Source organism: Vitis riparia, chromosome 8 (genome assembly GCF_004353265.1).
Source record: "Vitis riparia cultivar Riparia Gloire de Montpellier isolate 1030 chromosome 8, EGFV_Vit.rip_1.0, whole genome shotgun sequence".
Taxonomy (NCBI): Eukaryota; Viridiplantae; Streptophyta; class Magnoliopsida; order Vitales; family Vitaceae; genus Vitis; species Vitis riparia.
Window position 1 is genome coordinate 15,200,212 of NC_048438.1, and position 13,584 is coordinate 15,213,795.

A 13,584-nucleotide genomic window follows, 5' to 3' on the forward strand; every position below is an offset into this window, starting at 1 on the left:
TGTTAAATATTACTATTATATGTATTATTTAATATATATCATATTTTTGCAATAATATAATATAAAATTTTTCATTTATAAATTTTAAATTATTAAATATTTTTTAAATATTATTATTTATAAAAGAAAATTCATATTTTTTTAATAATAAATATTGGAATACAATATAATTTTTATTTCAAATAAATATTAAAAAATAATAGATTCTTCGTTTTACTTTTTAGTTCATTTTACAAATAAGATATAAGCATACTATTAGCTTGGGAACATATCCTAATAGGAAAAACATATCATATCTGATAAGACACATGCATATCATGTCTGATATGACTTTCTAAAAAAAAAATATGATATCATAATATATATATATATACTTATTTATTAAATTTTAAATTCCTTAAATTATCACCTGATATTTAAGAAAAGAAAAGAAAAATTGGTGATAAAAGGGAAAATATCATTTATGGTTTAGCATAAAAAATTTCTCATGCAATCTGAATATCTAGTAATTTATATGCCCAACATTATTGTTCAAGAAATGATATGATTTTGTCTAATTATATCGGATTTTATTTGTCCAGCTACTTCTAGATTTATATATGTATAGATTTATTTTATCCATTAAAAATTATTTTAAAGAAATAATTGTGTAGATAAAAGTGATAATGAGTTTAAGGTCCACAAAAAAATGTAAAATCCATTTCAAAGATTAACAAATATTGATAATAGAGATAAAAGGATATGACTTTTTCGTCTTATAAAAAATTTTAAATGAATTTATTAAAAAAACCGTGGAAAGCTGGTGGGCAAGTGTTTTTTCATTTTTGTTTGTTGCAAAATAAATCGTATCCCCGTGACATCCGAAGCGGTTTAAAACCGTCAAAGGTTCCGAGCGAACAATGAATTTTTCAGCAAAACGACAAGTGGACGGTGGATCTTTGTGGCCACGAATGGTAAGGGCAAGACGGCAAAAGCAAGACGCCAGCATGATTCCCGTTTCCCACTTTTATATAAGAGGAGAGGAGAAGTGCTTGTGGCACTCTGCGTTCTCTTTTCAGATATTTGGAGTCTCTAGAGTAGTACTCGTCCATATTTTTCGTTTTTCTTCCTATCGTCTGAAAATGTCCGACGACATCCGATTCTTTGAACTCAACACTGGAGCTAAGATGCCTTCCGTCGGTTTGGGCACGTGGCAGTCCGATCCGGGTCTCGTGGGCGAGGCTGTGGCCATCGCTATCAAGGTCTCTCTCTTCTTCTTCATGACTTCCTGCTCTATGTCTGCTTGCATTTTTTGGAATCCTTGTATCTGGATTTGTGATTGAGTGTTTTTTTTTTTTTTTTCGAGGCAAGAATCATCTTGAAATATAAAGAGAGCGTGCCGTGAGGATTTTCAGAAAAAATTAGGATCCATCAGAAGGTAGAAATAGGGCTTAAAAGGCGAGATGTTTTGATAATACAATGTAAATGTTCCAAGCTTCTGAATATTTGTTCAAAGTATGTTTGGTAATATGGAAATCCCCCCACATTCCGTTATTTTACCAGATTGGGGATGAAGTTGTTGGTTAGATGCCTTTTTGAACTACACTTATATAGCCTTTTCATTTGATTCCATTTTCTACAAGCGCAAATGACATTTCTGCTTTTGTTTAAAATTTCTTAGCATGTTGGCAATATAGAAATAGAGCTAGATTCCAAATATGGGATGAACCGAGACGGAGCTTCCTTCCTTTTAGGATAAAATCTCTTTCCAGTGCGGTTCTGCATTCCACTCATAGATATTAATGTTCCTACAAGCGGTGGAGCTTCTGATTTTGATAGGAGATCCGCGCTTGAGAACGAAGCTAGGTGCCTTCTTTGTATTTGGGATTTCATATTATTTGGTGAGGGGAATCACGTACTCTTGGAAATAATCTTTGTGAAGACGCTTCTTTCATGCATATTTCCCTGTTGATGAGCAATAATATTTCCTCCTGCCAGATCTACATTTTCACGGCTATTATCTTTTCTTTTTGAAAAAGAACTCAGTTCTCTTTCTTCTAAATGTTATGGATGCTGCTATTCCACACCTATACATTGGTTTGGCTTATGAGCTACTATGGCTAGGTTTTGATTGGACCTAACCGTCATAGCTTGGGTTCATTCTTTGGATGATCAATTTGTTATTCAATCATAAATATATATTGTCCATAATGCAGACAAGTACTCCATCATCCAATAGATGTTTAACATTAGTAGCTATTGCAATAGGAGAAAATCATTATGGTTAGTCTGACTGCTGACTACTCACAGGAGGGGAAGATATGTTCTTTGACATATTGAATACTGCTCATGATTACTAATCACAGTATTTGCTTCTTTTAGGTTTTACCCAGCACATTTGTATTTAAAGAACCCTAAACTAAACATCTCATACTTAAAGGGGCATTTGATAACCAACTTAATATGATTAACTTAATTTAAGTCATTAAGTATATTTGATAAAATAACTTAATGTTGCTATTTAAAATCAAAATCAATTTAAAGTTAAAAATATTGTTTTCTAGTGAATCTAAAATAGTGTCATGCTTTCATTGCCCAAAACTGTTGACCTTCTCATCTCTCTACCACAGCCATCAACGCTTTCCTCCCTTGTGTCTCTCTCATTGGTCTTTTACAGTTTACTTAATATCAGTGAGTGTAAATACATCAAATTTTATAGTTCAAAAAACAGAAAGTAAGTTTTATTCTGTAATAAGTTATAAGTGAAAAAAAAATCAAAATTCATACTAAAGTCTTTTGAAATCATTGAGCATTTAGTTTTCAGTTTTACCCACAACCAACTTATTCTAAACTAAAAGGGCAGACTTCTCTTAGATATGAAAGATGATTATCTAGTGTTTTAATGATGCATACTCAAGCATATTTATTCCTTGTCTCTACAGGTTGGATACCGCCATATCGATTGTGCTCAAGTTTACGGCAACGAGAAGGAGGTAGTTACTGCAAATATGCAGACCTGATTTTGACAATCTGTGTGTTGTCATCTTCATCATTGTAGTTGTTGTCTATATATATCTTGCACAATGTTGTCGCTTAGAGTGTTTTAAGCAATCGATTTTCCTACATATTTCTTATATGTTCAAAGTTGATTGGTTCTTAAACTAAAATCATTCAACTATTGTTCCCTATTTTCTCTTTAATTCTCTTGCTTATTAGAGCATGTCTCAATTTCTATTTGCTCAACCTACGAACTTTGTGTATCTTTCTATCAAAATCTATACCCTCTGATTTATATCTAAAACTTGTAAGTTAGCTGTCTTAACACTTTAAATGATAATTAAAAAATTAAGAAGGATCATTATTTAGCTGAATTCTATTCTCCTGATTATCTTGTTATATATATTCTCCAAAAGCAATCATTCTAGTTATATCCTTGGTTGTCTAATATTTATTATAATAGCATCCTCTTTTAAGCTTTGCACATTTAGTGGAAATGTCATTGTGACATGGCTAGCTGCAATGTAAAGAATGGCTGCAATTTTTGTTTAAATTTAATGTGAACTTGATGATCACCAACACCCTATAAGGCTATAACCACTTTATGATTTCATCTGGCATCTGCTACTTTCTATGTCCCTTTTTATATGGGTGATGGATTCAACATATATAATGTATTCATCATTTTGGTTCTCTGATATCCATCATTCTTCGCTGTTTTTTGTTTCTGCTCTTAATTTTAGTCAATTGCATTTTACATATTTATTGTTACTCCTCATTTTGATTCTGAGGAATCTCTCCCTAGTTTTTATTATTGATCAATACTCTTGACATAGGAGAAACCATGATGTGAACAAGTAACATAAACCATGGCACCTGTTTGTGCTTATGCCTAGTCAATTCAATCATAGCCCATACATAGGCTATGGCCATAGGGACAATCCCAACCCTCGAAATGAATTGAACTTGCTAATTATTAAATGATCAGTAGAATCTCCAGTGTTCATTATTCTCATATCTCAGTGTTTGAACGTTATTGACTTGTAACAAGGATTTTATAGCCCTATGTTATTGTTTTCTTTTCTTGTAGATTGGTATTGTTTTAAAGAAGATGTTTGAAGATGGCATAGTGAAGCGTGAGGATTTGTGGATTACCTCCAAGCTCTGGTTTGTCTCAGTTTGATTTTGGCTTGATTGAAAATATTAACATTATAGCAACAATAGCTATCTGTTACTCTTTATCTTAAGATGCTGCTGTTGCAGTGCTGCTTATACTATCTACTAATTCATTTTCCTTTTCTAGAGTAAACTGGTCTCTTGCAGTTCTTAGCTTCTACCATTTACAACTTAAATTATTTGCAGGTGTACTGATCATGGACCAGAAGATGTACCAGAGGCACTAAACAGAACATTGCGAGACTTGCAGCTCGACTACATTGATTTATATCTTGTATGTGTTGCGTTAGTTATTTGTTAAAAGTAACTAGAAGAATGTGTCATCCAATAAATATTGCAGGTCTTTGGACCCTATCAAAGTTCTGTGAAGTTTGCAGAAAGAAAAGGTCAAAACTGATGAAAGGCATTCCTCAGAAGATGGACTCTTGTTAATGCCATATTTAGATCTTTGAGTGAAATTTGCAATATGGCCAAATCTTTGAGTCCCTTGATTCTGCAACCTTGTCTGTATCTTAGGAACTTAGAAATTGAATCGACTTTGAATAATTGATAATCTGCATTTTAATTTAGATTGCATTATTCAGGAGATTATTTGATTGTAACTAAATGCGGCTGATTCTTGTAGATCCATTGGCCGGTTCGTATGAAAAAGGGTTCTGTTGGCTTCAAACCTGAAAACCTCACCCAACCAGATATACCAAGCACATGGAGAGCAATGGAAGCACTCTGTGATTCTGGCAAGGCTCGAGCTATTGGTGTAAGCAATTTCTCCACAAAGAAACTGGGGGACCTGTTGGAGATTGCACGTGTTCCTCCAGCTGTCGACCAAGTGGAGTGTCATCCTTCATGGGACCAGAGAAAACTGCGTGCCTTTTGTAAATCCAGGGGGGTTCACCTAAGTGTAAGTAGTTAATCCTTAATTTACTTTGAAATTTGGGTTAGCTCCTTATATTGTTGAAGAGCATATCTTAATTTACTCATTATTTTGATTCGGCTACGCACATCTAGAACTATAATAATTTTTTTCTTTAATTTTAATTTGCATGTATCTTTCAGGGGTATTCACCATTGGGTTCTCCAGGTACAACATGGCTCAAAAGTGACGTCCTTAAGCATCCAGTTCTGAAAATGGTTGCAGAGAAATTGGGCAAATCTCCTGCACAGGTTGCTCTTCGCTGGGGCCTGCAAATGGGTCATAGCGTGCTTCCCAAGAGTACACATGAATCAAGGATCAAGGAGAATTTTGATGTGTTTGGGTGGTCTATACCTGAAGACCTGTTTGCTAAGTTTTCTGACATTGAGCAGGCAAGTAGTTCTTTTCCTCATTGCCTCTGTCGATTCCCCCTATCATCATGGCTCCTAGTAATTGTTTAATAGTGGGCCACTATATTGCCATTGTAACTGCCAGAAGCATTATGCACCTAGCACCAATAAATTAGAGTTAAAACAGCAGAAAGATTGCGAACATCAGTTATACTCTATTTTTTCCTGTTGCATATGAAGCTTTTTACTGATTCCTTTAGCGACTGGATGATTGGATGGTGTATATGATGATATACAAGTGTAGGATCATTTGAGAGGCACAGGATCTTGTGTCAGATACTCTTCTCCTGACCTTTTCTAATAATAATAATATTTTGGTTTTTAACTGTGCAGGCAAGACTTCTCAGAGGAAGCTCATTTGCCCATGAGACCTTGGGCCACTACAAGACTGTTGAGGAACTTTGGGATGGTGAGCTCTGATCAGACAATTTAGTGAATATTTGCAGTGACGGGTTGGGCTTTTTGATAGGGAGAGGTGTGTGGGTTAGTGTCCCTCTCATATCAGCAACGTTTACTTGATTGGTACTCTGGACTGTTTAGTTTCAGTGAGACGTGATAATAAAACAATGCTTTTGATTTCCATAGAAAGTTGGAAGTATAGAAAGCAATGGTACATGCTCCAAAATTGAGAAAAAGAAAATGTTTCAATGCTATGCAATCCAAAAATTTTAGGCTGAATAATTCAAGAAATTATGTAGATGTTAGTGAAACTGAACTAAAAAGACAATAAGTAGATTCAGTCGTTAGGACTATCAACTCAGAGCATAAAATATTCCCAATAATGGCGAGTTATTGTGAATTCAGTTTAGGTGAATTGCTAATTAAATCAGGTTCAGCTTGAATTGGGCTTAAGGTGTCGTCCAGTTCAGCTTGCCACCATTCCCTCCTAATAAAAGAGGAAAATTAACTTGAGCGTAACTTTGATGGCAGTTGCATTTTTCGACTCGGTAAACCAAAATGCATTATATTTTTATATTTCAATTTTATATATATCATCATCTGTGGCACTCCTGTGGATTTGGAAAACACCACATCCCCATCCCCAACCCCACCTCTTTCTTTTTTCCTTTTTGGGCTCCATCTTAATCGCTTGAATGGTTGACCACTGCCTATTCAGTAACAAGGACTCGGATAAGGTGAGTTCTCAAGGAATTTTGTGTGTATTTATTTAGGTGTATGTAACAAGATACACAAAAGCAGCATGATCAAGGGGCAATAAAGAAATAGGGGAAAATAGGGGAAAAAGGATTTGACACGGGTTATGTTTGGTTCAATCAGTGAAATTGTGCTTGAAGCTGCTTTTGGATGAACCTTTTGCAAATCAAGTTTCCAAATTAGTATTTTCCTTAGTAATGTTATATGACTGACATTATATTTAAAGAAATGAGAGAATGTTATGAGAGTAGTATTTAGAATCTAATTTGGAAATATTTATACTAAAAGAAGTGTTTCTCGATTTATTGTCTCCTAAAGTGTTCTTATCATCACATTTATATGCATTTTACATCCTATCATTATTTTATTTAATTAATCTCTTTATTATTTTATGTTTTATTTAATTAATCTTTTTTTAAGAACCTAAAAATCGATTTAAATAGTATTTCTCTTTTAAAAAATTAATTAAAATAATTTTAACATGAAAATTTAAATATTATTACCAAAAGTTTTAGAAAAAAAACATAGATGATTAAATACATATATTAGTATGATACGTTTTTTCCTCTCTAATAATATTTTACTTCTAATTATTTAATTATTCTATTCAACAATAAATTATTTAGATAAATATTAGTTTATTTAACTTCTTAAAAACATAAAAATAAATACAAATATTAATTTTTTTTAATTAAATTGTTTTTGAATCCAAATTTAAAACAAAAAACCTCTTTAATATACACTCAATTCTCCAATAATAATAATAATAGTTTTCATTCTTCATTTATTCAATAAAAAATAAGTGTAAATTATGTTTCTCCTTTCAATATGAATAGTTAAATGTTATTATCAAATTTCACAATAAAAATTTAGGTAATGCTTTTTTTTTAAAAATAAAAATTATAATTTAATAATATTTTTATTATATTACTTATATCTACCTAAATTTATTCTAATTATATAAGAAATTCATGCATATTCTCATCGACAATAACTTTTTCATTTATAACCTCCAATGACCTTTCAATTCATATTGGTTCCTTCATATCGAGCTTTATTATCTTTATTAAAACATGATTGTTAGAACTATTTATTTCATTCAAACAAAATTTATGAGTTATTAAGTGTTTAATTCTATATACACTCAATAAATATAAATAAAAGAATATTTTATAAGAACAATAGAAATGAAAACAAACTTACAAAAAGTTTAATGCCCTCCCCGTCATACAAATACATCCATACTTAACCAACAAAATATCAAATGGAATGAGCTTATACAAAATAAAAATTCATAAAGTCCAAAACAAATATTCAAACCTAAATTAAATAAACCCAAAAATAAACTTCAAATTAGTCCAATTAAAATTAGTTCAAATTAACAAATATAACTCACTTAAAATCTCACATTTTACCAATCTAATCTAATATCTCCAAATTAATAACCAAAATAAAAGCTACCACACCCACAACTACACCCAATATGATATCAAGTAAAAAAAAAAAAAAATACAAGCCTAAAATCCGATAACAATAATAATACAAAAAAAAAAAAAAAAACCAACCTACACCCAATCAAACGTTCCAATAGTTCAATAGTTCAATATCCATGGTCCTAAATTAATAAATAAATCCAAATTGAATTCCACACAAATAAAATCAATTACTGTACGAACCAAAATAAAAAATAAAAATAAAACGAAAATAAAATAAAGTAAAAGGGAAATAGCCGGAGTTGCTAGTCGGCGGTGGCCGGCGGTGTGGAGTTGAGGGAGGAAGAAAGAAGAAAAAAAATGAATAATAAAAAGGGAAAATGAGTGAGGTGAGAAAGCGAGGGCAGGGAAGAATGAGAGAGGGGAAGGGGGGTCGCCGGCCGGCAGTGGTTCGCCAGCGGCAACTGGCCAGCCGTGTTGGAGATGTCGGTGGAGTGGGCTAGGTTGAGGAGGAAGGAGCGAATAAAAAAAAAAGTGGGGGAAGAAGGAAGAAAAAAAAAAAGAGAGAAAAATGGGAAAGAAAGAGAGAAGGGAGGGAGGGGGAGTGTGTAGCAGTGGGGAAGCTGGAGGCGTGGGAAGAAAAAAAAGAAGGGGAGAAAATGGGGAGGAAAGAGGGTAGTATTATATCAACTATCAAGGGTAGTATTAAAAAAAATAAAAATACTTTTTAATAAGTTTTTAATTCATATCTCTTATCAAATACTAGTTGCCCAAGTGCTACCCTTACATATATTAACTATTAAGGGTAGTATTATAACTTCCATAAATTGAGTAATGGATTTTTTTCTACAAGATATTATAATGATACCGAGAATGTTAAATTGTAAAATATATATTACTAAATTACCAAAATAGGTTCAACTTGCTTTCTAAAATTAAAACTGCTTTAAATTTGATAAAAATTTGAGTACCTTTAATAAAATTAGTGTAGCAATTTAAAAATGAAATTTTCCTACCAATGATAAATATATATATATATATATATATTTAAAATTTTAAAATTAGATTTTTAATTACCTTTTTAATTTGATGCTGCCGAACATATTATCTTTAAAACCTCTTTTACATAAAATAAAAAATAAAAAATAAATTAAATAATTATAATATATGAGTTGGTGCAAGATAATTATTTTTAGTGAAAAAGGAAAAAAAAAAAAAAGGGAGTTTACGCTTAAAAGGCAAAAGGTAGGAACGGATTCATGCGTCGTTTCTTTTACATCGCCGCCTCGCAGTAGCAATGAGGATTGAGGTGCGGTTTCTTTATCTTTTGAAACAGAAAAAGATAGATGTCCACGTAAGATTCGATATTATCTTCATATCCAATGTGGATTTTTTTTAAATAAAAATATTTTGGTTCGATTTTTGTGGCCACAAAATGTAACGTTAAGACAGCAAGAGCAAGATGCGACAGGAGAGGAGCTTCTGACACTCTTAACTTCTTTTCTTTTTTTTTCACATCTTTGGAGTCTGTAGAGTTGTCCACCTTTCGGTGTTTTTCGTCAGATCATCTGGAAATGTCGGACGACATCCGGTTCTTTCAACTCAACACTGGAGCTAAGATGCCTTCGGTAGGGTTGGGTACGTGGCAGTCAGATCCAGGTCTTGTCGGCCAGGCTGTAGCCATCGCCATCAAGGTCTCTCTTCTTCTTCTTTATGACTTCTTGCTCTATGGTTACAAGAACTTTTGGAATTCTTGGGATCTGGATTTGTGATTGAGTTTTGCTCAGGCAAAAATCATCTTGAAACGTAAAAAGAGCGCGTCAGTATTTTTTTTTAGAACAATTGGGATCCATCAGCGCGTGAGTAGTTTGAAAGGCAAGATGTTTTGATAATACCATGCACCTATTCCAATCTTTTGAATGTCTGTTAAGAGTGTGTTTGGTAGTATGGAAATGCTCTTCAAGGAACTGCTGGTATCTAGTGTTTGCGGTTGAAGAATAGCGTTTGTGTTGATACCACAGTCTGTTCTTTTACCAGATTGGAGATAAAGTTGTTGGTTCGATGCCTTTTTGTACTAGATATAGTCCACTTTTGGTTGGATGCTTCTTTTCCTTCCAGGATAAAATCTCTTTCCAATGCGCTCCTGCATTCAACTCATGGACGATCATGTACCCAAAAGTGGTGGAGCTTCTCTGATTAATTGATAGGAGATCAACACTTGAGAACAAAACTAGGGGTCTTCTTTGTATTGTGATTTCATCTTCTTTAATGAGGGGAATCACCCTCTTGAAAGTAATCTTTGTGAAGCCACTTCTCCCATGCATATTTAAAATTAATCAGAGAAGCCACTTCTCATCAACTCTTTGCCACAATCATCAACTCTTTCCTCCACTGTGTCTCTCTCATCAGTCTTTTACAGTTTACCTAATTTCAACGAGTGTAAATACATTAACTTTTGTAGTTCAGAGAAGTACGTTTTGTTGAATAATCTTAATATTCAAAATACAGATTCTGTAATAACTTTGGAGTCCAAAAATTCAGGAAAAATCATTTAAAGCGCTTCAAATTATTGTGCATTAAGTCTTCAATTTTACCCACCGCCAACTTATTCTAAACAAAAAGGAGAGACTTCTCTTAGATATGAAAATGATTATCTAGTGTTTTAATGATGCATACTCAAGCATATTTATTCCTGGTCTCTACAGGTTGGATACCGCCATATCGATTGTGCTCAAGTCTACGGCAATGAGGAGGAGGTAGTTACTGCAAATATGCTGAACTGATTTTGATAATCTGTGTTATCATCTTCATCATTGTAACTGTTGTCTGTATATATCTTGTACAATATTGTAGGTTAAATCATTTTAAGCAATTGATTTTTCCTTCTGATACTAATCTGGGTATATTTCTTCGATGTTCAAAGTTGATTGGTTCTTTTAACTAAAATCATTCAACTTCTGTTCCCCGTTGTCTTTGATGATCACCGACACCCCTATAACCACTTTACCACTTCATATGGCTTCTGCTACTTTCTATGTCCCTTTCTCTTTGGGTGGTGGATCCAACATAATGAAAATCACTATTTTGGATCTCTGCTGGCCATCATTCTTCACTGTTTTTTGTTTCTATTCTTGAGTTTACTCAATTGCACTTTACATATTCATTGATTCTCCTAGTTTTGATTCTAAAGTTCATACCTGACATAGGAAAATTATGAGGTAAACAAGTAACATAAACCATGGGACCTTTTTTTGCTTATGCCTAGTCAATTCAATCATGACCCAAACATAGGCTATGGCCATAGGGACACGATCCCAACCCTCGACATAAATTGAACTTGCTAATTCACAAATGATCAGTGGTCTCTGCACTGTTAATTATTCTCATGTCTCAGTGTTTGAAAGTTAATGACTTGTAACAAGGATTTTATAGCGCTATGATATTGTTTTCTTTTCTTCTAGATCGGTTTTGTTTTAAAGAAGCTGTTTGAAGATGGCATAGTGAAGCGTGAGGATTTGTGGATTACCTCCAAGCTCTGGTCTGTCTCAGTTTTATTTTTCGCTTAATTGAAAATATTAACATTATAGCAACAATAGTGCTCTTTATCTTAAGATGCTGCTGTAGCATTGCTGTTTGTATTATCTACTACGTCATTTTCCTTTCTGGAGTAAACTGGTCTCTTGCAGTTCTTAGCTTCTACCATTCACAACTTAAATTATCTGCAGGTGTACTGATCATGCACCAGAAGATGTACCGGAGGCACTAAACAGAACTTTAAAGGACCTGCAGCTCGACTACGTTGATTTGTATCTTGTATGTATGGCACTAGTTGTTTATTAACAGTTACCAGAAGAATGTGTCATCGAATAAACATTGCAGGTCTTTGGACCCTATCAAAGTTTTGTGAAGTTTGCAGAAAGAAAAGTTCAAAACTGAAGGAAGGCATTCCTCAGAAGATGGAATCTCGTTAATCATGTCATCTTTAGATATTTGAGCGAAGTTTGAAATATGGCCAAATCTTTGAGTCCCTTTATTCTGCAACCTTGTTTCTATCTTAGGCACTTAGAAAGCAATCAAACTTTGAATAATGGTTGATCAGCATTTTAATTTAATTGCATTATTCAAGAGATTATTTGGTTGTAACTAAATGTGGCTGATTCTTGTAGATCCATTGGCCAATGAGTATGAAAAAGGGTTCTGTTGGCTTCAAACCTGAAAACCTCGCCCAACCAGATATACCAAGCACATGGAGAGCAATGGAAGCACTCTATGATTCTGGCAAGGCTCGAGCTATTGGTGTAAGCAATTTCTCCACAAAGAAACTGGGGGACCTGTTGGAGGTTGCACGTGTTCCTCCTGCTGTCATCCAAGTGGAGTGTCATCCTTCATGGCAGCAGACCAAATTGCATGCTTTCTGTAAATCCAAGGGGGTTCACCTAACTGTGTGTAGCCAATCTTTTATTCACTTTGAAATTTGCATTAGCTAATTATATTATTGAAGAGCAAACCTTAATTCACTCTTTTTTTTACTCAACTATGTTCATCTAGAAACTACAATAATTTTTTTCTTTTATTTTTATTTTCATGTATCTTTCAGGGGTTTTCTCCACTGGGTTCTCCAGGTACAACATGGTTCAAAGGTGATGTCCTTAAGCATCCAGTTCTGACTATGGCTGCAGAGAAATTGGGCAAGTCTCCAGCACAGGTTGCTCTCCGCTGGGGCCTGCAAATGGGTCATAGCGTGCTTCCCAAGAGTACAAGTGAATCAAGGATCAAGCAGAATTTTGATGTGTTTGGGTGGTCTATACCTGAAGACCTGTTTGCTAAGTTTTCTGAAATTGAGCAGGCAAGTAGTTCTTTTCCTCATTGCCTCTGTCGATTCCCTTATCATCATGGCTCCTAGTAATTGTTGACTAGTGGGCCACTATATAAATCTTTTTACTTGATTCCTTTAACGACTGGACGATTGGATGGTGTATGTGGTGATATACAAGGAAGTATAAGATCATTTGAGAGGCACAGGATCTTGTGCTAGATACTCTTCTTCTTACCCGTTCTTTCATAATAATAAGTAATAACAGTTTGGTTTTTAACTCTGCAGGCAAGACTTATGACAGCAAGCTTCTTTGTCCATGACACCTTGAGCCCCTACAAGACTGTTGAGGAATTTTGGGATGGTGAGATCTGATACAGACATATTAGTGAATATTCGCAGTGACGGTTATATTTCTGCTGAATAATTCAAGAAATTATGTACATGTTTAGTAAAGCTGAACTAAAAAGACAAGAAGCTTATCATCTAAAGAAAATAATTGATGAGTCTCATTAAGTCATTTGGGTATTGTTTAGCCTTGCGAATCTGTCGGCCCAAATTGTCCCGTGGAGATTAGATAAGGAACATATTTTCTCTGCTCTAGTGGCAGGGTTGCTTTCAAATACTATGAATTTTAATGCTAACACGACATATAGAGACATGTTTGTCAATTGCTAAATTCCTTCTTTCTGCTTCCACACTTATCCT

The 13,584-nt window shown here is 33.8% G+C and overlaps 2 protein-coding genes across 2 annotated transcripts; both read left to right on the plus strand.

The window, feature by feature from the left end:
* The first annotated feature begins 1,020 nt into the window (after window positions 1-1,020).
* Window positions 1,021-6,081, plus strand: LOC117919927 (NADPH-dependent aldo-keto reductase, chloroplastic-like). Its single transcript, XM_034837234.1, has 7 exons — window positions 1,021-1,241; window positions 2,922-2,972; window positions 4,067-4,143; window positions 4,339-4,426; window positions 4,778-5,053; window positions 5,209-5,457; window positions 5,809-6,081. Exons 1-7 carry the CDS (start codon window positions 1,122-1,124, stop codon window positions 5,893-5,895), a joined length of 948 nt encoding a protein of 315 aa, XP_034693125.1. The 5' UTR covers window positions 1,021-1,121; the 3' UTR covers window positions 5,896-6,081.
* A 3,452-nt stretch (window positions 6,082-9,533) lies between these two features.
* Window positions 9,534-13,527, plus strand: LOC117919928 (NADPH-dependent aldo-keto reductase, chloroplastic-like). The gene is made up of 7 exons (XM_034837235.1): window positions 9,534-9,757; window positions 10,769-10,819; window positions 11,525-11,601; window positions 11,789-11,876; window positions 12,230-12,505; window positions 12,661-12,909; window positions 13,165-13,527. The coding sequence occupies exons 1-7, from the start codon at window positions 9,638-9,640 to the stop codon at window positions 13,249-13,251; spliced, it is 948 nt and encodes a 315-aa protein (XP_034693126.1). The 5' UTR covers window positions 9,534-9,637; the 3' UTR covers window positions 13,252-13,527.
* The last annotated feature ends 57 nt before the right edge of the window (window positions 13,528-13,584 follow it).

Coding starts and splice junctions, on each gene's coding strand:
- LOC117919927 (XM_034837234.1), top strand. CDS start 1,122: ATGTCCGACGACATCCGATTCTTTGAACTCAACACTGGAGCTAAGATG. Junction 4,427..4,777: donor ACTACATTGATTTATATCTT/GTATGTGTTGCG, acceptor TGATTCTTGTAG/ATCCATTGGCCGGTTCGTAT. Junction 5,458..5,808: donor AGTTTTCTGACATTGAGCAG/GCAAGTAGTTCT, acceptor TTAACTGTGCAG/GCAAGACTTCTCAGAGGAAG.
- LOC117919928 (XM_034837235.1), top strand. CDS start 9,638: ATGTCGGACGACATCCGGTTCTTTCAACTCAACACTGGAGCTAAGATG. Junction 11,877..12,229: donor ACTACGTTGATTTGTATCTT/GTATGTATGGCA, acceptor TGATTCTTGTAG/ATCCATTGGCCAATGAGTAT. Junction 12,910..13,164: donor AGTTTTCTGAAATTGAGCAG/GCAAGTAGTTCT, acceptor TTAACTCTGCAG/GCAAGACTTATGACAGCAAG.